Source organism: Pseudopodoces humilis, chromosome 5 (genome assembly GCF_049639895.1).
Source record: "Pseudopodoces humilis isolate 2021_Gansu_Grassland_sample_001 chromosome 5, ASM4963989v1, whole genome shotgun sequence".
Classification (NCBI taxonomy): domain Eukaryota; kingdom Metazoa; phylum Chordata; class Aves; order Passeriformes; family Paridae; genus Pseudopodoces; species Pseudopodoces humilis.
In genome coordinates, this window is record NC_142204.1 from 13,418,558 (window position 1) to 13,445,775 (window position 27,218).

Consider the following 27,218-nt stretch of genomic DNA (forward strand, 5'->3'; position numbering starts at 1 on the left):
TCTGGCTGAACCATCTGAAGTTTGCCCAGCAGGATACACTGGCAAAGCCTAGAGTTTGTTGCTGGTCATGGCCCTTTTGTGGCCATCTCAGCATCAACTCCGTGGCTTGTGGAACATGTCCCAACAATATAAGCTCTGCCTTGATGCATTGTTTACTTTTCTCCTGTAAGTCTGAAAGTCCATTTCAAACACAAGTGATGATCATTTAATTACAGAGCTATATTGAAAGATGCTGCAAGTGATTCCAGGCCTGACTGCCTTGCCACGGCTGCTTCAGCTGAACAAGCTCATGCTCTCACTCTTCCCCAGCAAGCAACTGGCATAAACTCCAAGTGGTAGTTTTATTCAGCTATCTGGCACTTGCTGGCACATCTCTGCTTATGTAGTCTAGTAGATACTGCAATCCTATTAGTTTCCTTTTTAAATTATCTTAAAATTGTTTTTTCCTTTAATAGTTTAGCTTTTGTGGCAACTTCCCCTTTAGGGACAAGAGCCCTCAGGTTTGTTGTTATGGAAAACAGCTACAGATCAAGGATTTAATATTTTTAGAGTGGGTGGTAATGTTGAGGGTCTCTGATCAGAGATATTTTGTTCACTCAGAAGATACGGTTCAGACAGAGCCTAAAATCCATGGTGTTCCTCTGAGGAGGAACAAAATATTCCACAGTTTGCAGAAGTGAGGGAAAGAGGGCCCTCCTTCTGCAGCAGGAGTTTTGTTGCTAGAATTTCCTGGCCATGGAATGAAATACTACATACTATTGGGGAAGATAGCCACAGGAAGGTTACTTGGCTTTCTGTGCTTTGGGGACTTCTGGTTTAGTTCCCTGCCACTGCTCTGAATTGTTTCTGGGCACCCACGTGCCTTGGCTCTTCCTGTGAAAGCACTGTAGGAACACTCCCTCAGGAAGAGTAAATTTGGGATTTAATTCACTGCTTGATTAATGAGGTGGATTTTCCCACCTTGGAAGCGAGGTGCTTAACTGAAGCAGAGCATTGCCTTGGAGCATTACCAGCCAGGCCCATGAAGGAGGAACATGTGGCGTTTCTCATGGATTTTCCCATTCCTCTTTGCCCCATTTTCTTGACATGGTGGCTGTCAGTAATCTAGCAGGAGTCATTCCCAAGGTCAGGAGCATGTCTGTACAGTCCTGCATAAGAGGATCTTGACAGCTTTTGTTTTCTGACAGCTGAAACAGAGAAGGGATCTGCAGACCACTTAGATCTGGCTGGCTTGCCCCCTCGCCCAAAAGAAGCAGATAGCCTGCAGATGACACCACCTTCTCCAGATTCCAGGAAAAAGGCCAAGGGAATCAAGAAGTTGTTTGGAAGGTAAGTAAAAGATGAGAGATGACCATTCTCCAGAGCTGGGGCTTGGGCAGGGGTTTGCTGGGAACACACCTATTTCTCCCCTGCTAACATGTGGCTTCATGGTTTAATATCCCAAGAGCAGGAGCCTGTGTGGTATTTGGGAGAGATGAGACTAGGCTGGGGGCAGGTAGAAGAGGAGCTACAAGCCCTGGGGGAGATCTTGCCAGTGTTGGTTGCAGTGGGTGGCAGTGATGTGCCTTTTCCTTAGCCAAATGTCAATGTGCTTTCTTCCTTTAGACTTAAAAGAAGTCAGTCCACCACGTTCAACCCAGAAGACATGTCTGAGACGGAGTTCAAAAGAGGAGGGACAAGAGCAACTGCAGGGCCCCGGCTGGGCTGGTCTCGGGACCTGGGGCAGTCCCACAAGTAAGACACGAGGGGGGCCAGTGTGCCAGTGCTTGGATCCCGGCGGCTCCGGCCAAGCACAGGGCCCAAAGGAGAAGGCCAGTGCCAAAATGAAACATCCCCTCTCTTCTCTGAGCAAAACCAGGCAGATACAGGCCGCTTCCTCCTGTGAGAGAGGGTCTCTGGAGGATTGAGGTGGGCTGAGTGGTGGGGTCTTGCTGCTGAGCTCTTGCCTTCGCAGGATGGGGCCCTGAGGCAGTGCAAGAGCCCTCATGTGGCAGTGACAGATACTCCTTCTCTGCCTTTCCTGCTGCACTTCGAGGGATTAAAGGAGAAAGTGAAACATTCCAGTTTCATTCCAGAGCTGTAGCATTGCTAGGCAGCAGAGGTGGCTCTTTTCAGTAGGATTATAGGAGGCCGTGTTCATTGTGACAGTCGCAATAGATCAGCAACGCCCAGCGCTTCATCATGCTGGTAGTTCCCCCTCAGAGATTGTCCCAGCTTCCACAAGATGTGAATTAGGTTTAGCTTTTGGCTTTCTCATTATTTATGAGAACAGGAGATTGGAAGCAAGGGATTTATCAGTCTTTTTTGGGTAAAATCTCCCGCAGTGAGCTGGACATGCCATTCGCAAAGTGGACCAAGGAGCAGGTCTGCAACTGGCTCCAGGACCAAGGACTTGGCTCTTATATCAATAGTGGCAGGCACTGGATATTGTCTGGACAAACACTTCTGCAGGCTTCTCAGCAGGATCTGGAAAAGGTGAGGAATACCAGAAACACTCCTTTCAAATAAAGGTACAAAAAAAAATATCACCGTTTCTGTGCATGTAAATCAGGTCTGTAAAGTGCACTTGGTAGAAAAATGGAAGCTAGATGAGTTTTCAAAATACTGTCACCTGCAGTGATGCCAAATCCGTTTCTTTTCAGCTGAAGTTTTGTAGAAATTTAATGCTCTGTAATGAAGCTAATAATTATAAATACGTGATTTAACTTCATTAAGCATGGACACATCACTTGACTGTAGTACCTTCTAAAAATATGCATGTGAGACTGCCTCATTATCATATGGGTTTGTAGCCCTGCTTCATTAGCAGTCATATGTGCTACAGTTGTTTTATGCCTATGTGCGAAGGGTATAAAAAGGTGCTGTTTTGGTCTGATTGTATTTTCTGTCCATTTTATACAAAGAGGAATGAGGATTTGTTACACACAAGTTGATCAGTGTCTGTCTTTATTTGTTGCAGAATTGCTTGTCTATTTTTAAAAACAAGAAATACAGAAGAAATTGATTCAATTTATATTTTTAATCCCTAATATTTGCTAAAGGTTGAATTTTCAGCTTTTTAAAAATCTCTTCACCAAATAGTAAGCCTGTTTTCTCAACTGGGTAGTTACACAACAATTGCACTAAGAGAAGTATTATGAACATAATGTAATGTGTTACTTGCTTGTAATGTAATGTGCTATAATGCTTGTAATAGTGTTATCAGAGGTAACATTAACCAGCAGGCACTGCTGAAAGTGAAAATGGGATTAAAGAGATCCTGGAATGGCTGCATTTGCAACTAAACTGAGGAATAATGTTATGCATTTGGAAGCATTAATGAATTTCAGTAATTCCTGGGACATTCCTGTGCTCTTAACAAAATAATTATTTTAACTTTACCTGCCTAAGTGGAAGGGGAAGAATTAATCCCAGCAAGTATTTTTTTGAATGCTAAAGGTTTTATTGTATTGTGGGATTTTTTTTTTTAACCTAGTATGAGAATATTGTGGCCAACATTTTAATGCAATTTGGAATCCATCACTCCTTGAAATTTATCTTCAACACTGTGAAACTAACCACCCCAGTAAGTGGGCCTTTCCCTAGTGCTGAACATGTGCTAAAAGGACGCTGAAATTCAGCAAATAGAAAATGCAGTGCTGTGGAAGTGTGATTCTTAGAAACCCTTGGTCATTCAGCAGAGGGAGGAATAAAATAGTATTATCTCTAGATTTACTGCTTTTCTTCCTTTCACAGGAGCTTGGGATAAAACACCCTTTGCATCGGAAGAAGCTCCAGCTTGCACTGCAGGCACTGGGATCTGAAGAGGAAAACAACCATGGAAAACTGGATTATCACTGGGTTACAAGTAAGATTTTACTGCATGCTGAAGCAGTGGCTTTGGATAGGGGTCCCTAATCGTGGCTGCTTTGGGGTGCTGAGGATGGGAACAGTAAGTGGTGCTGGGTAATGTGGCTGCCACTGTGACAGGAGTATCTGTCCTGCCCTAGGGTGGCTGGATGACATTGGCCTGCCCCAGTATAAGACCCAGTTTGATGAGGGGAAGGTGGATGGCCGCATGCTCCATTACATGAGTGTGGTGAGTAAATGGCTTCTTCCTTTTCTGACATCCTTTTCATGGTCTTCAAAGGACCCCTTTAAACTCTAGTGAGTGCCCTGTGTTAATGCCAGTAGCTGTAACCTATAGAAATCAGATACTGCTGCTCACCTGTAAGCATTTCCTAAGTTCTTTCCATCTTTAGAGCTACTAGGTTCTGGCCTAAGAGCAAACACAGTAAGAATTCGGACTCATGCATCAGAAGTGGGCAATCCTGAGCTTAACAGTTGTGTGTCACACCGGTGTGCTCAGGCAGGGATTGTACACAAAGGTACAAATGCAAAGGTGCAAATGCTGTGGTTGCCACTCATGCTTTTGTTGTTCATGTTGTTATTAATTAGTAGAAGCAGATGGAATCCTTTTCTTCAGTAAGCAAGCATTTATCAGCTTGCTTATTTACGTGGATGCATAGGTGAAGAAAACCCAAGCAATTTCCTTTGAAGAAAATTGCAGTTCTGAGAGCCAGCTTGTTTGAAAGCAGGCTACACTTAACAGCTTTTGCATTTCAAAGTGCTTAGCACAGGCATCACCTCCCCACTCCCCACTTCACTGCCAGTCAGGTTTTCTTTGTGTAAGGGCTCAGGTAAGATGAGATAAGACCTTCCTTCTCTGGGGATATAAATGCAAATTGAACATGGCTAATATTCATTCTTTCTGTACAACAAAGAAGAATTCAATCACAGCCCTGCTCTCTCATGAACCATGAGTTACCTTTTCATGCCACGTTCGCATGTGTTTTGCATAAGTTTTATGTCATGGTTTGCGGTTTTATTTATTATAAGATTGTTTCTTCTTTTTAACCCTGGGAGGTGTGATGCCAGCAGCCTGCATTGAGTTTGATGTTGTGTTGGGAGACTTTACTACCATTGTCACTGCCCTTTAATTGTAGATCCAGTGGGGATATTTTTAGAGCAAGTTTAACTATCAAATTATGGTAACGGCTGTAAATAACCAACAAAATATGCGAAGTATTAAAATAATATTTGTTACTATCTTTTGAAGTTACTCCAGCTAAAAATAAATAATAGTGAACATTTATTATTTTATAATAAAATACTTAATATTTAATATTAATTCATATAATAACATTTATTATTTTATATTAAATGAAATAGGAAACCATGACATAGTTAACCTACTGTCAGATTCATCACAAAGTTAGCTGAACACAGTGGGATGTTTGGGTTAGCAAAGAATCTTGTCTTAAACATCTGACAAAATAGATTCCAGGGCTCATAACATATAAGTAAAACTGAAAGATTAAGCCATGCTAACTCTGGAACAAGGGTGCATAAATTTAAGTTAGCCAAATTGCATTTTGACTTTGAGACACTTTTCTTATTCCCTCCTATTTTTTTTTATTCTAACCATAGAGAATGTCCCAATTTTCAGGGCAATTTATTGTTTTCAGTTAAACTTCTAGCTGGACATTTGAGGTATTAAAACTTCTGGCAGGATTAAATGCCAGGTGAGTCTAATGTAGTGTGTTGGTGCTGTCCTGGATCTTATCCTGTCACTGAGGATGTGTTATCTCACCCTTTTTCCTTCCTTGTTACCCCACATTTCTTGTACTAAGCTCTGTACCCTGTGTGAAAAACATCCCCCAAGAGCTAGTACAGTGCAACACAGAAAGTTTTTATCTTGGGACAGATGGTTTGATACAAATTACCTGTCTGACATATTAAAAACTTCCCCCACATGTGTCAGATGTGCCATTTTAAGCCAGGGGCTAAAGCAGTCCCCTCCAGGAGAATGCTGGTCCCATGAATAAGTATGTCTGTGTTTATTAACCCCCTCTTGCTCTTTGACAGGATGACCTGCTGTCCTTGAAGGTCATCAGTGTCCTTCACCACCTCAGCATCAAAAGAGCCATTCAGGTTTTGAGAATAAACAACTTTGAGCCCAACTGCCTGCGCAGGAGGCCGTCTGATGAGGTACTGCTTTATGAGGAAGCTGTAAAGAGGAATCCTCTAGGGTTTTGTCCCTGGTGTTTAATTATTCCTGCTCTGCTCTGCTCTCTCCTCTTCATTCTGCTTCATTTTTAGTTTCCTGTTTCTCATGTTGTTCTTTTAACCTCAAGCTCTGACATCACTTTCTTTCCTCTACCTGCCATGACCCCAAACTCATGTCCCCCTTTCCAAGTCTTCCATATCTCCTCCAAGCCAACAGCTGGCTAGTTTGGCCCAGCCTCTGATGTGCTGTCTGGACCACAAATCATCTTAAACTCAGTGCACTGTTGCCACGAGTCTTGTGCAACTCTCTGGAAAACTGATGGCTGTGCCAAAATGTTCTGTGTAAAACTGTTACCAGGCAGGAAACTGCCATCATTGTGTTTTGGAAGCAGTGAATTCTGGATGGGGCAATGGGTGACAAAACAACCCAGTGTATTGGATTTAGATTCACAGGGTGTGAGAACAGCACAGGAGCTCATGGAAACAGCTGAATTTTCAGCTCTATTGGTAGAAATGGCAAATAACCCTAGTGCACAGTGCAATAGTCAAATGATCTGACACACCCCTGTCCCCTGCCCAAGGTAGCAATCAGAAAGAGAGTTTTTTCTCAAGTGCAAAGTAGGATTGTATTCCTTAAGGGCAGGAGAGGTACGTTTCAGTAAAGATTTGGGCTGGGATTGAGCTGATTTGGGATGTCTCCTTACCTGCCTGTCCCTCCTGTTGGCAGAATAATGTGACACCTTCCGAGGTCACCCAGTGGACCAACCACCGCGTGATGGAGTGGCTGCGCTCCGTGGATCTGGCAGAGTATGCACCCAACCTGCGGGGCAGTGGAGTGCACGGGGGGCTGATGGTGAGCTTTTGAGGTGGCTTCTTCCATTTTATGAAGGAGAAAGATGTCTGGGAGTCACTGGGTCAATGTTCTGACATTATCTTTGCTGCACATGCTTTTTCTGCTTATTCTGCTTAATAAGAAGTTTCTTACCTTATAGTTTAAAAGATATGAATGTCTCGAGGGGAAGTAGTGTGGTTTAATACTCTGTATTCCCCTTACAATTCTATTTTGGTATGGCATTCTCCACCTCCTGTCCTGCAGTGCTGCCATACTATTGAACAGCCATTTTCTGCCTTCCTAGTCTGGATATGGTTTTCATTTGTGAAGGAAGCTTTCGTAAAATTTGGGATTACACTGTCAAACCACGATTGTTTTTAATTGCTCTAGCATCACATACTCCAGACAAGAGACTTACACCTGCAGAGGTTTGTTGTGGTGATTAGGAGTTGTATCCCTGCTCCAGACATTTTGTGTCTGTTTATTTTCCATGATTCTTCTGGCTACCTTTTCCAGAATTGGAACATGATGCTGGGTAAACATTTTGTGGCAGCTTCACACAGTACTTCAGTTAAGGGTGGATTTATCTGTTAATTTCTTCTTACCTGCCAATTTGTTCCTATTTATAACTCCAGAAGGAAAGCGTGAAGGTAGGTAGTATTTTAGGAATCCTTTAACAAGTTAACTCTCTTTCCTTCTTCTTTGTTGTATAGTTCCTCTAAAATACCAACAAAAATCTCAAAACAGCCTTAGGGAGTGACCAAGATAGGCCTGGATATCCATCAGACATCTCATCAGACAGTGCTGGCTTCAGATGGATTCTGTGTGATTGGATTCTTTATGGTTGGATTCCCAGGTTTTGGAGCCCCGTTTCAATGTAGAAACCATGGCCCAGCTGCTGAACATCCCACCCAACAAGACACTGCTGAGGCGGCACTTGGCCACTCATTTCAACCTCCTGGTGGGGCAGGAGGCCCAGCAGCAGAAACGTGAAGCCATGGAGTCCCCTGACTATGTCCTCCTGACAGCAACTGCCAAAGTCAAGGTAGGCCACTTGTTCTGGGAGGGGTAGGAGGTTCCAGAGAGGCATTTGGGTCTCTGTTTTTATCCATGCTGGGAAGGCATGTCAGTAAGATCTGAGAAAAGGGGTTGGTACCTAAAAAAAAGAAGCATGAGAGCAGGACCTGGCAGACCTGGGGTTGACACTCATGTCTACCAAGAACAGGCCACTTCTCTGCTTCTCTGACATGCACAAACAGGAGATGTCGCCCTTCTGTCTGTACTGAGGGATGACTGGGAGGGGACTGTCCCTTACTGTTTACAGGCTCGTGGTTTAATGTGGAATTTTGACCACATTTGGGATCTGTTAAATGGTGGTGTCTTAACAGTGGTAGAATGAGGGGACACATTGTCCTTTCAGATGCCACTGTCCTGAAATTCAGAAGTTTTGTGTAGGAGAGCACTGGGGTTTTGACCCTTTGTCATGGAAACACAAGAGGGCATGAGTAGGCCTGTTAATTCTTTGGCGATTCCCTAACTCCTTGGCAAATTCCTCTTCACTTTCAAGCCAAAGAAACTTACCTTCAGCAATTTTGGGAGCCTGAGGAAGAAGAAGCAAGATGATGTGGAGGAGTATGTGTGTCCTATGGACCTGGGGCGAGCATCTGGGAGTGGATCGAAGAAGGGCTTTAAGCCTGGCCTGGATATCCGAGTATACGATGATGATGATTTGGACAGGCTGGAGCAGGTAAGCTAGTTCTAACAATTCTGAGTCTTTGAGCTGTCAGGTTTGGTGGGAAAATCTTTCATTCCCCAGGGAAGTCTTTGTTTTGCTTTGGCCCATGAAGGCCCTGACTTCTTGCTGTCACACAGCATTAGTGACAAAAGGCTGTGCTCCCAAGGAGGTTGAAGCTGTGAATGCAGCACCTTTTTAGGGCCTGCTCTGGAGTAATTCTCCTTTCCTGACAGGCCATGCTTCTTCCTTGCTCTGAACATCTCAGGTGTAATCAGTAAATTGTGTGCTGTGCTTAATTGTCACTCTGTCGTAGCAGGACAAGGGGGAATGGCTTCACACCGACAGAGAGTGGGTTTAGATCTTAGGAGGTTTAGGATATTAGAAAAATATTCTTTCCTGTGAGGGTGCTGAGGCCATGGCACAGGTTGCCCAGAGAAGCTGTGGCTGCCCCATCACTGGAAGTGTCCAAGGCCAGGCTGGATGGGGCTTGGAGCAACCTGAGATTGTGGAAGGTGTCCCTGCCCATGGCAGGGGATTGGACCCAGATGTTTTGGACCCAGGTCTCTTCCGACCCCACCTATTCTGTGATTCCACTCTGTGATACAAATAAGTTGCTATTAATTCATGGTTCATTCTCTGTTTTTTATAGATGGAAGATTCAGAAGGGACGGTGAGGCAAATAGGAGCGTTTTCTGAAGGCATCAACAACTTGACAGTAAGTCTGTGAATGGGGTCTGTGCTGTAAGGTCTCTGTTTCTGTGGGATGGGTGTGAGCCCCTTGGCTCATGTTAAACAGGGTCAGTGAGGTCCTTTGGGTCTTCTGCAGGGACAGAGGGCACAAGAAAACCAAGTGTTTCAGGAATGTACCTGGCCCATCCTGGTGGGGAGGCTTGGTGGCCTGTTCTGGCTCCACACACACCGTGGAGGGCAGGAGACACAGCCCACATTGCCCATGGTTAGTGGGTTTCCAGCTGGGAGTCAGGCTGCATTTTCTGGGTGGAAACCTCGAGCCACTGGGGCCAGCAGACAGTGGTGAGCTGGTTTTGCAGCAGGGTGGGTGAAGACCTCCCTCAGCAGAACAAAGCAGTGGCTGGCAGGCAGTGTTTGCTGCCCAGCACAGGACAGGTGACTCCAGTTGTGAGAAACCTTGACTCTTCCCTCCTTTCCTTTCCAGCACATGCTGAAGGAAGATGAAATGTTCAAAGACTTTGCCACTTGCTCTCCTAGCACCAGTATAACAGATGAGGACTCCAACGTGTGACAGTCACCACCAGGCACTGACAAAGGCAGTTCTCCTGCATGCAAGGACATCCCTGTTCCACGTGACAGGCAGCAGATCATGTACTTTACATTGCTCTTGCTTCTGTTTGTTGGAAGTAACACTGAGGGGTGGAGAATTTTAAAGAGAAAAGGAGAAAAAACAAGGTGCCTACTTAAGTTGCCATAAAAAACACCCAGACACTGGTGAATGGTAATTGTTTTAACTCTATTTAATGTAAAAACTGGTGGTATGTTTCAGAGTGTTGCCTTGACATCGATGTGGTATGATAGTGCTCCTTTTGCTTATTTGTGGCCTCAGATAATCCTTTATACTGTTTGAAAAGAACAGAAGATGTTAGGTGAAAGTGTTGCATCTGTAGATACAGCACATCAGCTCTCTCTGCGCTCTCAGCTGAAAAATAGAAGTTACTGCTCTTTTCTAAGTGCTTTTCTTTGGCACAAGCACCAGTTCAGCCCTATCCAATGTAGGATTCTAGAGATCCGTGTCCTGTGTAAGGTCCCCTGTAGCTCTTGACTGTTGCTCCTATTTTTATACTGTTTTGTATTAAACAAAAAAAAGAAAAAAGTATATGAGGTACATATAAAAGCAAAAATTTAAATTTTGTGAGCTAGAGTGATGGAAAGTTGAAGGTGTGCAAGGGGAAGAGAGAAGGTTGTAAAAAAATTATGCCAGTTTGCAAACCAGCTGGTTACTGGGAAAGGCAGGCTGACCTTTGGAACTGTTTGCTTTCGTTGCTTTTTACTGAGTGCACAGTTTAATGATCTTCCATTTTGAGATGAAACAATTCTAAAGCATGTTTCTTCTGGCAGTGGCTCATCCAGAAACTGCACATTTTAAAATGTCTTCTTTCTTGTCCCCAGCAGCAGTAATTAGTGCATTCAATAAAGTTATTAACACTTCCATGACTTAAAAAATTTCCTTAAAGTTGAGAGTACTCCCTCCCTCCCCATGTGGAAGGGATATTTCTGTGCTGTGACTAACGTGAAGATGGTGTAGTTGCAAAAAAAAAATAAAAGTTATATAGAGAAATGTATAGGAAATATATTATTTCATATTATTAAGCCTAAGGTGGGACTTTTCCTCCAAAACTGAGATATCAAATGTGTTGCTTATCATTTTACCTTCTTAAAGCACAGCTCCTCTGCTTTTGAGGATCATCAGGTTTTAAAATTTTTAACTAGCCAGTGGGAATCTTGTGTCAGACTCCCAGTACTGTGAGGTGTCCTAGCCAAAAGCAAACAAACAAACAAACAAAAGTAACTTTTTATTCCAGTGGTCATTTGTATGGTGTTGAACATTGCATGTCTCTTAGCACAATGGCATGAAGCTGCTTTGCTCTGTAAAGGAAAACAAAAGTCCAGCTGGAACTGTTCCTTGCGGTGGTGTTGCTTTGCCAAGCATTTGTCACTCATTTTGTCACTCTCCTTGCTGGAAATGAGACCATTCCTGGTGTCATGCAGGGGATTTGGGGTTCGTGCTGACTTTGGGGGTGTTTATAAAACACTGTTAACAAAGCTAGGAAAGGAATAAAGGTTCTTCCCAGGGAACTCCCCTCAAATCAGAGGCATATTCCAGCATTAGAATGATGTAAGCTGATAACCTGGACCTCTGAAGGATGTGCAGTGTAGGTGATTATTGATGTCCCAAGATGCAAAATTTAATGTGGGCAGGTTTAGGGTGCTGATGCTTGGGATGTGGATTCAGGTCTCCCTTTCTGTGAATACTCTGCAATATTGTTATTATTTACATGGAAGTTGAATGTAAAAACCTGTGGAAGCACTAGGAAATGTGGTGCAGGCTTCCAACAAGTGTTCCTCTGGATGGCTCTCACTAGTTACTGGCTACTGGGCAGGATTGGGAATTCACAGGGGGGGAAAAGGGAGCTAGTGACACAATATTCTGTGTGCTGAAATAGCCAAAAATACTCTCCAGTTACCAGTGTTACCAGTGAGGGCAGTGATCATTTAAGTGCAGTGTAAGCAGCATTCTGCTCCAAACAACCCTTTCCTGGTGCCAGGTCATGCCCTCAGAGCTGTGATCTGAACCCTGGTTCTGTTCTGGGGTGGGGACACAAGAGAGGTGATGAAGTCAGGAGGTTTTTATGTGCGTGTGTGCACACTGTCGATACTGTCGAGGTGCTTAATTGGTTTGGAGAGGGAAAACGTAACTGCTGTGTATTGCCATGTGAAATCAAATAAAGTCTGTGGAAAATGCCAAGTGTTTTTGTGGAAGCTGGTTCCCTTTCTCATGTCCTATTTTTTTTTTTTTTCCTTTTTATTTTCTAATTAACTTTCCAAAGAAGCTTGTTCTGTTCTATTCAAAACTAAGGAGGGAAAAGGGGCAAAATCAAACATTTTTTTGTTGACTTGTTAATTTGTTTGTCACTAGTGCCTGTAGCAGGGCTCAACTAACAGCTAAGAAATCAACTATATCAAGACTTTTTAGTTATTTCTGGGATCCAGATTTGAACCATCTTGGGTTGTTTGGTGTGGTGAGAAGTGCCATCATCACTGCTCAACGTGTGCTCCACAGGGAGCCCTTCCAGGGTGCTCTGTCCCTTCTTGCTGTGGAAGAGACTCTCTCTGGTCCCAAGTGTTAACCTCCTTTCTCTGGGAGGTTAAAAGAAAAGATGGTTTGATCTCCAAGCAACACTCTGTGCCAAAAAAATGGTTTCAGTGCAATAGTCCTAGAAAGGAGATCCGATCCAAGGAAATAAGATCAGACCGGAATGAGATAACATCAGCCAAAGAAATGGTGCCGGAATTAACAATAAGGAAAACAAGCACCAGATGTATTCAGTAAGTGTGAAAGCTGCAGGGCCTGTTGGGCTGGTCCCTGCCCAGTCAGCTGTGGAGAAACACACCCAGGAGAAAGCCTGGCTGAACCCCACCGGCACACAGAGCTCAGCTCTACCATCACCTTCACCGGGAAGGCTGCAGGTATCCATGTGCAGCTGAGTAGGTCTGGCTGAGCCCAGCACCTGCAGAGCCTTTGCTGGAAAATAAAGGTTTGTCCCTGAGGCAATCTGCATGTGGAAACTACCTCCTCTGGCAGAGAAAATGGGCCAGAGGGTCTCCCAGGAGGACAACCAGGAGAACAAGGCTGAAACTCTGGTCATCTGTGAAGTCTTCAGCCAGGGTGTACTCCATGCATCTCGAAAGCTGGAAGACTATCTCGGTTTTGTGGATCCTCAAAGCAAATTCCAGCCAGCCACAAACACGCTGAGTGAGATCTTCCTGGTCAACTTCATCAGCTTCTGCATGGGAAAGGGCATGGAGGAGCAGATCATGACCAGCAAAATGACCAAGCAGCAGTCCTCCCTGTTTGGAGTGGACTGGATCTGGACTCTGTGTGGGTCTGACAAGCAGATCAAGCTCCAGATCGCCGTGCAGGCTTTGCAGCCGGCCGAGCTCTTCCATGGCGAGGGTCCTGCCGAGGATTGCTGCCGGGAGGCTGCGCTGGCCGACGAGTGCTTCCAGAACATGAGCAGGTTTGAGAAGCTGGCTGAGTTCTGCCGCCTGGTGGGACGGGACTGCCTGGGCTTGTTCATCGTGTTCGGTGTGCCGGGGAAGCCCAAGGACATCCGAGGAGTCCTGCTGGACAGCGTTGCGAAGGAGGAGCAAAAATGCCACCTGTCGGGCAGGAACGCGCTGCTGCAATTTGTCACCAGCACTGACAGCTCCCTGCCCACAAAAGACATGTTGGAAAATTGCCTGGGCACCAGAAATGGGCTGAAGGACATGGGCAATGTGTACATAAACTTTGTGTGAGCAGCTGGGCAGGAGCAGTGTCTCCGTGCAGCAGCAGGGTCCTCGCAGGGCTCAGCTCTGCCCCCCCTCTCTTTCCTCCCCACACTCCATTCCCTCCACCTTCCCCTCAACCCATGGTGTTCCCTTAGCTCCTGCAGAAGCCAGGCTGAGTCAGCCTCTCCAGGTTTTAAAACACCAGGGCAGACCTGCCAGAAAAATGTGTTTATAGAAGGCATGACGTTTTTCCAGAACATTTTGTTCGCCAGACATTAAGTCTTGGCTGGAGCTGCTGAAAGCTTTATCAGCCAGAGCTCTGGGGAGGTCCTGGTGGATTTGACCCAGAGCCTTTGTTTGCTGTGTGGCAGTTTTTTTCTGTCCTAGGAGGGTGAGCCTGTAATAATGGAAATGTGCTGGTGCTGGTCAGAAGAGCTGCAATGAGTGTGAAGGACAATACGAGGCCTTAAAATGACTGATTGGAAGGAGTGAGCTGGTTTCAATTAAGAGGAAAAGCCCTGCCCAGTGCTAGAAATGGGCTCTGAGAGAGAATTACTAATTATCTACCCCACCGTTGGTGCCAGGCTCCACAGGGCCTTGAAGTGTGAACCAAAGGCAGGGTTAGGGCCAACTGCGAAGCTTTTCTCACTGAATGGCTGTGTCAGGGCAAGGTAGGGGGCAGATGTTAAAGAACACTTGGGAAAAATCAAGCAATGGGGACAAAAACCAGGCCTGATGTGGGAGGGACCTTATCACAGCAACAGAGGCAGCCCCTGACCATGCACAGAAGAGAGCAAACCTGGAAGAGGCAAGATTATTTCACTTGGAATTCCTCTTCAGTAGTTTAGCAGCTGATGGTATTTATAGGCTTGGTTTATTCTATTTCCCTCAGCTTTTACTGGACTAAGTGAGGCTTTTGGGTTGGTTATACAATTATAATTACTTGCTTTACTGTTAACCAGTGAATGAGGCCCTGATCCATATTCAGTCTGGTAAACTCACTTTGGGTATAGCTGTCTGAATAGTCTTGTCAGTGCAAAACTCATCTGACTCTAATTTTCATATAAATTCAGTCATTTAACAGAATAAAAATAATTTTGAAAACACATTCATCTTCCACTATTTACTATTTGAGTTGTAAAATGGGGGCAGCTGTGAGAGCTGAGAATCAGAGGCTGTTACTTAACAAGCCATTAAAAAAGAGCCTAAGGAGGCTGAGACATCAGTGCCACAAGTATTTGCAGCATTCCATGGCAGAGGCAGGGAATCTGAAAGGGGAACTGAAATAAATACAACTGTGACATTTTTGCTGAGTCACAAACATAGCTGGGTTTGGAGAAGGGTGACCTTTCAGTCCTGAAACAGTTCATTGAGATAGAACTGTTTTTAAAGAGATGCTGTCATTGTATTCTGTGTGTGTGGCTGGGTTTGGTGGGACAGAGGAGACAGTTCTGGTGTGCTGCATAGAGAACCTGCATAGCTGTGGGGGATTGGGATTTTTTTCCTGTTTAAACTAGCAGAATAATCAACACTGCAGCAGGATTGATACTGGCTTATAAAAAACCTGCAGAAAACTAATTTTGCATTAAATTGGTATATTCTAACTAGTATGACTTCACCTATCCAGTTCTTTAGAAAAGCTGGCTCACTAGAAAACTGTGCTTTTTTTTCCCTTGCATGCTTTCTCAATAATAGAAAGGGAAGGGGAAAATCCAAGTGTCTTGAGTGTATAGAGTTTGAACTATGAGAGTTACTCACTGGGGCAGTTGTTTTGATTTGATTTGTGTCTCTCAAAGGGCTCTGGTACCTCAGAGATGTCACATAGCCTTGCTATGTTATTTTAGGAGCTGGGTTATGTTTCCCAGACTGCACCACACTCTGGCCCTTTCCCCTGTGGGCTTTAGCTCAGGCCCCTGGGCCCTCAGCCATGGTGGGAATTGGCCAAGGCTCTGGATTCTGGTTAACAACAGTGAAAAGTATTTAACCATGGAACTCTATGTTCATCCACTGAGCCAAGCTGGAGCCTCAGCTCAGGTGACTCACAGCCATCTCCAGGCTTCTGTGACTGCATGTGCTGATGGACCAGCTAAGGTGCAGCCCCCAGCCCCTGAAATCCCAGGGCAGTTTGTGTGGCAGCATGACACAAGGTTTGTCCTGAATTCTGAAGAACCTGGAATTCACACCTTTGTCCCTTGGCAGTGTTTTCTGTTCAGATTTCCCTCTGAACACTCACTGCTGGGATACACGGGGGAAAGCCCTGTCCCTGCATGGAAGTCTGTTTTCTAGAGGGACCCCTTTGGAAGTTTCCTCCCAAATTTGCCCTAAGCCAGGACAAATGGAAGCTCCCCTGTGTCTCACCAAGAGGTTCAAAGCCCGTTTGGTTTTCTGGAAGCAGTCAATGAACTCTGCGTCGCTCTAGAGTCTTGCTCGGAGGCTCAGCATTCCCTCTGTGTGAAGAAGGGGCAGAGAAGGGGCTCTCACGTTGGTGAGAGCATTCCCTTAGTGAAGGTTCCATCTGCCTGCCTGTGCAGAAGGCACAGCAGAAATGGGTGCTGAGACCAGAGCTACTGAAAATGAGGGGTTCAGGAAAGGCAAACTCCCTCTGTGTGCCGGAGGCTCCGTGTGCTCTACCAGAGGTGCCCCTGGAGCAGCACCTCCGGAACCACTGGGCCTGGATCCATGGCTGTGCCGCAGCATCGATCCAGCCCTGCTGGACCAGGAGCTGAGGTGTCCCCCTGCATTCATCCGTGCCCCCTCCGTGCTCCCCGTTTGTTCTGGCTGCTGCACTGCCCCTGCTGGCCCTTTCTTCTGGTTCTGCCTCCCTTTCTTCCTTTGGCTGGGCTGTGGGAATGCCTCTGCAGCCTTCTGGGGCTGGCTGACAAGCACTGGGGTATCATCTGGGGTGCAGTTCAGGATTTGCTGTGAGGACAGAAACCCAGGGGACTGAGGTGAAAGTGAGCCTGGATTGGGCAGGGCTGGGAGCCTGAATCCCAAGGCCTGCTTCATTTCCCAGGGGGATGCACAGGAGTGGGCAATCCAGGCATGAAACAGAGCTGAATGCATCCCACTGCTAGCACAGAGCTGCTGGGCCTGGCTTGTGTGCTGTCCCTATGAATGGGACAAGTGAGCCCTGCTTGTGGATGGCTGGAAAATAACCCAGGTGGGGTGGAGAGAGCAGAACTGGAATCAGCAGAGCTGCCTCAGGTCAGAGGACGTCAGCACTGACTGATGGAGATTTGCTTTTGGCCACCTTATCTTTGAGCACAGCAGGTATCAGTTGGAAAAATGGCCAGAGGATGCATTAAATGCCTGCTCAGGGAGGAGTCCCTTGCTCCCTGCCTCTCTTCTCCCTCTGCTCCTGTGTGTGGACTGTGCAGTATCCTTGTTTCCCACTGTTTCCTTTGCCATTTCCTGGGCTAATGTGGCTCCAGACCCCTCATGCTCACCAGAGCTGGAGCTTCGTCGTTCAGGGTCTGCAAACGAGGGACAAAAAAATGCATTTGCTCTCAGAGGTTGGAAATAGGCTTCCTGAAAGGCAGGGATCCATGGGATGGTAGCTCCCACCCTGCTTGGGTGTCTATTCTGGGTTGTGAGGGCACCTTGGGACACCCCAAAGAGCAGGAGGTGATTGGAGTTGCTGATTAAATCCTGCAGGGGCACAGCAGCTGCCTGCCAACCCCGTGTCCATCCCCTGCCTGCTCTCAGCTACAGGAGACAGGGATGAATCACCAGGAGCAACAGCAGAGACCTGCCAGCCCCAACTCCCACTGCTCTGGGTCTCCAGCTCCCGTGCCTTTGAGGATCAAGTGGGATTAGATGAACTCTGCTCTCCCTGCAAACCTCCAGCTTTCCTTGTGAGCCTTCCGAATCCCAGAGGTTCCAGTTAAACAGAATGGTAGTGGAGAAGACCTGGAATTCTGCAGGATGGGTATTTAGACAAGCCTGGGCACAAATTAGCATTTTTGTACAAACTGGCATGCAGTCCCTCAAGTGCTTGCAGTAGGTGCTAAATCCCAATCATCCTTCCAAAAACCCAACACCGAGGCACTTCCCAGCTTCCAGCAGGCACACACCCAGTGTGGGGGGGATATTCCAGCGCGGACAATCGCTGGGGTGGCCCCTGGTGCAAAGCAAAGGGTGTCAGCTCAGGGCAGGGGCTTGGAAAAAGCTGGCACAGCATGATCTGCTGAGGGGAAGAGCTGGGGAGGCAGCTTTGGCCAAGGACCATGACAAGTCCTGAGGGGCACGGAACAAAGGGCTGGAACTGGGCACCTGAGGGGACCCAGGTGGGGAACTCCAGACCATGGGCAGGGGAACCCAGGAGTCACTGCTGGCTCCAGCCAGAGCCATGGAATGCCGGAATGGTTTGGGGTGGAAGGGACCCTAAAAGCTTATCCTGCTCCACCCCCTGCCATGGGCAGAGACACCTTCCACTATCCCAGCTTGCTCCAAGCCCTGTTCATCCTGACCTTGGACACTGCCAGGGATCCAGGGGCAGCCACAGCTTCTCTGGGCACCTTGTGCTAGGGCCTCAGCGTGCTAGGGCCTCAGCACCCTCATAGGGAAGAATTTCTTCCCAATATTCCATCTATCCTGCCCTGTGTCAGTGGGAAGCAATTCCCCCTTGTCCTGGCACTCCAGGGTGACAGGTACTACAAAAAGGAGTCAGAGATGGGGACCAGGAGTCTTTCCTCTTACTTTTCCCAGCTAAATGGGACTTTAATCACAATAACTTGGGATATTATTTGTTATGACCTCAGTGTAGGCATGCGGCCATATCTGCTGTATTTATGGATACTTTATTCCCCGTTCATTCCTTCTCCTTTAGCTCCCCATCGACCACAGGGGCGGCAAGGGAAAAGCCACATCCATGGACACAGAGGGGCCCTTTCATCCAGAGTGGCTCCTGGGCATGGAGGTCTGAAAGGTCTGTGAGTGGAAGACAGGAGTAGATGGACTCAGCTAAGCTGGAAAATGTTTTCCACAGGTCCTGGAGGTTGATTTGGCAGGCGTTCCCTTTGGACAGCTCTGGTGTTGGTGTTCCTCTCCTGTCTCTACTGCTCTCTCCCCAGAGTTCTCGTGTCATTGTCCCTTGGCACAAGGGGATTTCCCTCTCTTTTGCTACTTGAAGGGACTGGGAGCTTCCCAAGCAGCTGGGAACAGGGCCGGCTGGATCCTGTCAGCTCTTTCTGAAGGGAATTTGATCTAATCCTGCTGGCTTCTCCCACAGTAAGTACTGCTCCCTGTTGTTCTCTGCTGCCAGTGAATATTTGGTGGCCAAGTGAAGGAGAGGAAGTGAAATGATGCTTGCAACAGGCACAGGAGTGTCTGTGCTGGTTGTGTATAGGGTGTCCTTGGAATCATGGAATCCTTCAGGTTGGAGAAGCCCTCTGAGATCACGGTGCCTAGGTGCTCCCCAGTGCTGTTGAAGCCACCACTGTCCCATGTCCCCAAGTGCCACATCCACACAGCTTTAAATGCCCCCAGGGATGGGGCCTCCACCACTACCCTGAGCAGCTGTGCCAGGGCTGGACAGCCTTTCCACTATGAGACTTCCCAATATCCAGCCTAAACCTCCCCTGGGATCATGTGAGACCATTTCCTCTTGTCCATTTCAAATGGTTCCAATCATTCCATTCCCTTTTCATCACCACGGGTTGCATTTTTCCCGTTTTTATCTCTGCCAGGGATGTGAGGTTTTTTTCCCAGTCCTTTGGCAAAGCTCCTGGCTAACTCCAGGAGCTCCAAGGGTCAGCCCTTTCCCCCTGATTTTACAGGAATGGCCCCTGGCAGCAATGCCCTGGACAAGGTGGCTTTAACAGTGACTGCCAGGCCCAGCTGCTGGATCAGGCTAAAGACTGAAAACTCCTTTTCTTGCCCTGAATGCCCAGACTCTGTGTCCATAAGAGGCTCCTTTGCTGATGGCACCTCAGGGATACTCCCCAAGGCAGCAGGGGGAGGAAGCTGTGGCATGTCAGTGTGGGAACCGTGAGACACACGGAGCACAGCCGGAGCTGTTGGCAAGAGATCTCCCTCTGGGCTGCAGGCACAGATGAGGTCCATGTGCTTCCTGGGCAGCATTCCCATGGGACCATACCCTGCGTGTTTTCCTGGATCCTGCCGGTGCAGCAAAATCTCGGTGGCCACAGTTGGGAATTCAGTGAATTGGAAGCAGAGCTGAAGGGTTTGTCCACTAAGAGAAGTGATTATAAACCAAAGCAGCATGGTATTCCACACCAAGGATTTGGGATTGGTGATGGTCCCAATCCATAACCTTTGTTCATTTTCTTTTGGATGCTGCGGCCTGATGGGCTGGGGGAGCTGCTCCTTTCCACTTCCATTTAATTTTCTGTATTTCATTAATTCTCTGTGGAAATCTGCTTTTAATGAAAGGGCCCAGGAGGATATTGATGTCGTCCCAGGTTCCTGGGATTCACAGCTCTGTGTTCAGACCAAGAATTGTTCTGGCTGGCAGAAGCTGCACCAATCTCCCAGGAATCTCAGTCTGGATTTTCTTCTCCCAATTCTCAGTTTGGGGGTGCAGTGCAGCCCTGCCCTGTGTATCTCCTAGAAGAGTTTTGGTGTTTAAAAGGGTATTTTGTATTCTGTAGTACTTGTAACTTGATAAAAAAGTATAACACTATATCAATGTGGTTTTGGTTGGCTCATTTATATTGGTTAATTAAAGCAAATAATTGAGAAGGGGTTTGAGCAGCCCTTGGTTGGAGCTGGCAGCTCTTTTTTATCTCCTCATTCTCTGAATTTCTTTGAATTATTTCTTAAGCAGTTACTGCAATCCAGATGCACAGTGAGGCAAACAGCATTGCTGCCCTGCTGGATTGGGAAATCCAAGTGCAGTTCCTCAGAGGGATTGAGGGGATGGGGATCTGAGCCTCAGGCTGGGTTTTGGCAGCAGGAATTCAGTGAGGAGGGGAGAGGGGAGGTCCCCCAAAACTGGTTAAAGCAAATTCTGGTGGGTTTGGGTGCCCCCACTCCAAAAAATGATCCTGCTTAAAGGGGAATTGAGGAAGCAGTGGGATGTGCTGGGGGGGGGGGGGGGGGGGGCTGTGCTGGAACCCCCAAACCCTGGTCAGGGATGGTGGGCAGTGTCAGCTCCATGGGGACATTATGTGGGGGCTGTGCTGGGATCCACAGATTCCAGCCAGGAATGCTGGGCAGTGCCAGTTCTTTGGGACAGTGCCTGATCCAGAGAGTTTTCCCATTATTTTCTGTCATGTGCAGCACCTGGCACTTCATTAGAGTCCCACAGGCCAAAAATCCCATGGGAGCACCTGGAATCACAGTCAGACAGACAGAAGCCGGTCCAGGACTGGAAATGAGATGTTCCACAGACTTATTTTTCCCAATGACAGGAATGATGGATTTGTCTTTACAAACAAGCTGTGGGTCTGCTGGTAAATAAAACTAGCCCTGAGAGATAAAAGAAACAATGGGAAAGATTCCACTGGTTGATGAATGGAAAAAAAGATATTTGCCTTTACAAACAAACTGTATGTTTGCTGATAAATGAGACTGGATATTGAAAGATGAGACAATGGGAAAACACCATAAATTCCATAAGAATTAAAAATTAAGAGGGAGGGTTATACTTTAGAGGGGAATCTTTGGAATGCCTGATAGGGCAGATTCCTGATAGGGAAGTCTGTACCTCTCAAGTACCTCAGCCAATGTAGCCAGGAAATTAGGATAAAAAGGAGGCTGCATCCTCCAAAAATTTGAGAGACCCCAGGGGAATGCCCCATGTCCTCTCGCTTTATTAGAATAAGTAAAAGCACTCCTCTGTCTCCTGTTTGGACATAAACCTCTGGTGTTTGTGGATTAATCTTCCTGACACCAATGCGTTTTTAATTTAAAGCAATTTTAAATTAAAGAACACTGCCAGTGCTCCGACCCCCCTACCCCGACCCCGTATCTTTAGTTTTGGGATTTCTCCATGAGAATTATCTGCCTTGACTGGATAAAAAGTTCAAAATAAATCCCCCGGGCTGTGCAGGGGCGGGCGGGGTCTGGGGGGTCCCGGAGTCCCGGCGGGGCCGGGCCGAAGCAGGAGCGGCAGCGCCGGGCTCAGCCCCAGCGCCCGTCCCGGAGCGGCTCCTCCCGCCCGCGGCGAGCCCGGTGCCCATCCCAGCGCCAATCCCTCCTCGGTCCTCCGGCCCCGGGACCCCCAGCGGACACGGGCAGGACCCGGACCCCGGTGCCAGCCCAGGTGTGATGGGCGGAGACGCGAGCGGCGGTTCCGGCCCCATCCCGGGCAGGTCGGGGCTCGCTGAAGCGGGGCCGGGGCCTCAGGGGCGGGGCTCGGGCCCGGCTCAGGCGCGCGGAGCCCCGGAGCGGCTGCGCGGGGCGGGGCCGAGGAGATTTAATGCCCGGAAATGGCGTCGGCCGCCATTTGCTCACTCAGGGCACGGTGAGGAGGGCTCGGCAGGTGAGGCGCGGGGGCTTCGGCCTCCCCTTCTGTCCTTCCCTTTACTCCTCCTTCCTTCTCCCGGTATTCCCCTTCTTTCTCCCTCTTTCCCCCACTTTCCTCTTCCCCCAAACCCGACCCCCCCATTTCTTCCTCTCCTGTCCCCTACCCTGCTACCCCCGCATCTGTTCCCATCTCCCCGTCGTCTGTCCGCCCTCCCTCTTCCCCCCCGCACCGGGCCTTTCCCTTCCCCTCCCGCTTCCCTCCTCACTCCCCATCTCTCCTCTCTCCCTGCCCTCGGTGCAGTCCCCACACGGGGCTGCCTCACACACGCCGGCGCCACTGCGCCTTCCACACATCGCACTGGGGGGCCCCGGGGCTGGGAATGGCTCTGGAACCAAAAGCACCTTCCCAGGCTGGAGAGGCTTTCTTAAAAAAAACACCTCTGGGAAGCAAAGGGCTATGGAAGAAATGGAGTGGTAATTTACAATAATAATCATAATAGTATTGGGAAAGAGCAACAACGGGAGCAACAATAATTCCAAAGGTCCAGGAAGGATGCTGAGCTTTAAATGGGTTTTGAGTGAGGCAGCATCTCCTGGGAGTTGTAAAGCACAGTTCCAGGTCTGGGATTACAGTACCAGTGCAAACTCCTACTGTCCAATCCCTGGATTTGCCTCCTGCCAGCACGCAGCACCTTGGGCATGTTTGGCTGCAGGTGCTGCTGCCTCGAGGGACTGGGAAAATGGACATTAAACCCCCTCCACAGGGCTGGCTCTGAGCTCTGGCTGAGGAAGGTATTTGGCACCCCTGGCATTTCAATGAAATCTGTTTCCAGCGTTTTGGAGATACACTGAATAAACCCAGGGCACACAAATAAACCTTTATCTATAGGGCCAGCCCTAGGGAATACAAAATTATTCCTTTGCCTGCTCAAACAAACCAGCATCCAATTTTTGGGGAGAGACTCCAGACTCCTGTCTCCTTCCCTGGCTGTAAAACACTTGCAGAGGCTTTGGAGTTCATACATGCTTGTCATGATTTGGATACTTCATTTAAATTCCATTCATAATAAGGAACTGGAAATGTTCTAAAGGCACCTCCATTCATACTTGAATTTTAAGCCCTTTAGCACCAATGAATTTGGATGTCCTTTTTTTGGGAGCACCCCACTTCTGCTTCTTTATGCACGGTGCCTCCATGTGGGAAATGAAATAAAATAAATGTGGACTAGTCTGGAATGCAGCTTCCAAGTCAAGTTACCTGCTAGGAAATTACTCCAGCTCTCTGGTACCTCAGGTTGTTTAACCACAGCCTGGCCCTTCAGGGCTGCAGACTCTGAGCTACACAACTTGGGAGCTGGCAAATAACAGCAGCTGAGGTCTCATCCCAGTTGTACAAAAAAATAGGGATTGGGCTGCATTTGGATACATGCAGGCAGGTTTGGGCCACTTCAGAAAGCTTCAGCTCCTGTTTTTCAGAGATTCCATCAGGGATAATGCCTTTTCACACATCTCTTCTAAGGCACATGAGAACCTGCATAGGAAAATAGACTCAAACCCTTTGCTCCATTGGCCTCAGGTCTTAAATTCCAATGGGACAGACAGGTCTCTCTCCTTGGAAGGCAATGTCTCCTACCTGACTCTGTGCCTTTTCCGGCCTTTGGTGGCCTCTGTCTCCATCCCCCCCCCATCTCCTCATCTTCCTCCTTGGCAAGGTTGGCTTCCTCATCCTGCAGAGCAAACAGGGACAGACATCCCTGATCATCCCAAACCTGATGGCAGAGATGGACTGGTGGGACCCTCTGAATGGTCACTGCTCTGCTGGGCACCATCCCTGCTCCATGGTCCATTCCTGGCTTGGCATCTCCTTTTAATGTCCTTGGGATGTTAAACCATAGAAGTTTGCTCTTTGGGGGTTTGGGACATGAGAGACTCTCCCAAAGCAGTGGGCAAAGCTCCTGTTCCCACATCTCCTGCCTGTCAAAGGACCAAGAAAAGAACTGCGCTCCCTTGTCTACAAAACAGATCCTGGTGCTCATTGGGTAAATACATGTGTGTTCTTGTTTCTGTCCTCAGAGCAGAGCACAACAAGGGAAACATCTGAGAATGAGGAGGTTGGAGGCTTGGTTGTTTGGCAGTTTGCTTGCTTTTACAGTAATTTTAGTTATTTTTATAGTATTTTTTTCTGTTACCAACTATAAATTGTGTGTGTTGTATCTCCCTTCACAAGCACTGCAGTGCCCATGAACTATCTGGGGTTAATTCTACACTGACATATAAAATATACCCTGATTTTCCTATGCTTTTGCTTCAGCACTGATCAGTCTGAGACGAGGCAGGGAAGACCAGACCGTTATAATTTACTTTTATTTTGATGTGTCCGTAACAAAGCAAGAAAGCAAAGTTCTTCTCCCAAATCCGTCACATTTGGAGCCATGAGAACTGCTGGATTTAAAAGATGCTGATTCACACTAGTGGTTATCAGGTTTTTCCCATCTGTGACACAATTCGACAGCTGTCTGGCAGCACAGAGTTCTCCACTTAGGAGTTCAGATGCTGCAGCAGCCGGCTCAAGTCTCAGCCTTCAGTTTTCCACTAATATTTAGGGAAAAGGCCTGTAAAGAAAGATGCAAGCACAAACTAACTTTTCCATCAGCACACTTGACCTCAGAGCCTTTTGTGCACAGGTACCATTTGGCAAGGGGATTTTATTCATGCAAGAGTTACAACATTGTGCCTGCTGGAACAGGGATTGCCATGAAAATATTTGCCAAGGGCTGCTTAAAGCCACTGGGTTTGTTGTTTTTATCTCCTCAAACACCACAAGCCAGAGACTGCTGAAGTGGCCTCTGGTGCTGTTCCTTGACACAACTTGCACTGCTTATTAATGATGCAGAGGCACAGAAGGGAACAGGAACATCCCCATCTTACCACAAACAATTCCTCCCAGCCAGCACCTCTAGTGAGGAGCTCTCTCCAGAAGTACCAGCTCTGTCAGCACAGAGTACATGTACAGGAAGTGTATGCACAGAGACAAGTACAGGAAGGTATTAAGTAGTTTTATTTATGAAGGTATTAAGTGTTTTTATGTATCCTTAATGCACAGCTGTACGCACACATTCCATGCAAGAGAACACAACAAAACCTGCCTGAACCTTCCAATAAACATGTTCCTTGCTTTTGCAACTTCAGAGATGTGGTTTGGCCAGGCAGAAATAGGTCAGATCATAATTGCACACTTTAAAGCAGCCACATAACTTCAGTTTTGCTTTGAAGCCCTGACAGTCACCAAGGTAAGTACGAGAAGAAGCTGTCTCAGATACACCACCCTAACTTGCACATCACCACTTAGCAGCTGAGGCAAAAGCACCTCCTTGAGGAAGGGCATGAAAATTCAGCAGTGGGACAGGGGCTTTGCTGACCATCCCTAAGACCACAGGATGCTTTATTGCCCCCCTAAATCCTGCCTTATATTTGGGCTCCTACTTCTCTGTTGGAAACTACTGCAAAACAGCAGACTCCCCAGTCAGAGGCATTTTGGGGGTTTTGCACCCCTTCTGAACCACCTCAAGAGTCAGGATATGTTTTTGGAACATCTGTCTCAGATTTGGGATCTGGTCCCCTGTCCGTGCTCCCTCCATCTTCCCAGGAAAACACATACAAAGCACAACAAAGCAAATCAGTCAGTTCCTCAAAGGAGTTTACAGCAACTCCCTTGTGCTCAGCAAGCCAAAGGCCTGCCTTGATGCAATCGCTCCACCGACAAGTGACTAAACCTTCCTTGGTTTCAAAGCTCTTCAGGGGAAGGATTTCCACTTCACTGAAAGTGCTCCCTTACGTGGGGAAAGAAACATCAGAGAACCCCTGCTTGGATGGATCCAAGAGACTAAACCTCCTCAAGGACAGCGCACCCAGCACCTCATCGCACACAGCTCTGCCTGTGCTCAGGGCACCCTGAGCTGGCTTGGGAGCAGTGACCAGACTTTGTCCTGCTCATCACCGGGGACCAATGGGACCAGACAGGCCGGCAGCACCACCTGGGAACTTCAGACAGGAGTCAGGACAGGAGGGAATGGCTGTCATTCCAGGAATGTTAACAATTATCCTCCTGTTGCCACGGGTCACAGGCAAAGCCTCCCCATGCACCTCCGCAGACATTTTCAGCGGCACCGCTCTCCTTCCTGCACTGCGTGTCACACTGCACTGGCAGCACAGCCCAGAAAGGGAACAGGACTTGCATCTACGTAGGAAAAAAGATGGAATTCACCACGCTTCCCTGCCCCATGGAACATCCCTGGTTTCCAGGTGCTCCACCCTGCGTGTCAGGCACAAGAAGAAACGCTACTCACCGAGTTTCCTCCAGAGCCTGGATCTGCTGCAGACACACCTGCACAGGACAAACCAACTTCAACATTCCTCAGCACAACTCTTGCACCCAGATGCAGCAAATGGATGAAATCCCAGGGCTCAAAGCAGGAGATGGGCTGCCAAAGAGGGAACCTGCTCCTCAGGGCCCCCCTCACAGGCAGGAAATGGGGCTCCTGCTGCCTTTGGGGAGGAGAGGAGCAAGCACCAACTTCACACTCCTGGCATGGGAACATCAACCTGCACGTGTGAGCACCAGGGCACACCACTGACAGACACTGTCACTGCCAGGAGCTGATCTCTGGTGCAGCTTTTCAAGGAGCTGTGCTAAATCCAAAACTCCACTGGGATGGATACTAAACTAATCTAGGAAGTGCCCTGGCTCTTCATTTCTTAGTGATGTGAAGAAGTTAAGAGGCCAAAGTCTTTGCTGCACTTGAGAGCTGAACCCAATTTCTGCTTCCCTACTTTCCAGAAAGGCTCCCAAACCAACCTGTCATGCTGCCTCGCTGAGAGCACCAGTTTTACTGAAACCTTTACTTATGTCCTTTGCAAACTTAAAGCCTCAAGATACAGCTGCTCCCTTTAATAGAGGCAATAAATCCCAAGCTGACACTCTGAGACATCTTCCTCCCCAAAGCTCCACACTGTAAGCATGGAGAATATTCCCACCCCGTGTCCCATTTGTGCTGTTTACTTTTTGGAATGCAGCGACACTTGTATTGCTCAATCCGCTGCCAGTGCAATCCACACAGAGCCTACACACGGTGCTGCTGGTAGTGGCTG

At 47.7% G+C, this 27,218-nt stretch overlaps 2 protein-coding genes across 16 annotated transcripts in view; both read left to right on the forward strand.

Moving 5' to 3' along the window:
* PPFIBP1 (PPFIB scaffold protein 1) overlaps positions 1-12,114 on the forward strand; it is a 105,917-nt gene extending 93,803 nt beyond the window's left edge. For all 15 annotated transcript variants that reach the window (XM_014260477.2, XM_014260479.2, XM_088054760.1 and 12 more), the window contains 11 exons: positions 1,188-1,329; positions 1,606-1,734; positions 2,325-2,475; positions 3,736-3,847; positions 3,990-4,078; positions 5,908-6,030; positions 6,776-6,901; positions 7,737-7,925; positions 8,448-8,627; positions 9,265-9,330; positions 9,790-12,114. In XM_014260477.2, the coding sequence (XP_014115952.1) occupies positions 1,188-1,329; positions 1,606-1,734; positions 2,325-2,475; positions 3,736-3,847; positions 3,990-4,078; positions 5,908-6,030; positions 6,776-6,901; positions 7,737-7,925; positions 8,448-8,627; positions 9,265-9,330; positions 9,790-9,876 (1,394 nt within the window). In that variant the 3' untranslated portion in view covers positions 9,877-12,114. The remainder of the gene's footprint in view (positions 1-1,187; positions 1,330-1,605; positions 1,735-2,324; positions 2,476-3,735; positions 3,848-3,989; positions 4,079-5,907; positions 6,031-6,775; positions 6,902-7,736; positions 7,926-8,447; positions 8,628-9,264; positions 9,331-9,789) is intronic.
* Positions 12,115-12,230: 116 nt separating this feature from the next.
* On the forward strand, positions 12,231-14,731 carry REP15 (RAB15 effector protein). Its single transcript, XM_005531850.3, has one exon. It carries the CDS (start codon positions 12,927-12,929, stop codon positions 13,665-13,667), a length of 741 nt encoding a protein of 246 aa, XP_005531907.1. The 5' UTR covers positions 12,231-12,926; the 3' UTR covers positions 13,668-14,731.
* Positions 14,732-27,218: the final 12,487 nt, after the last annotated feature.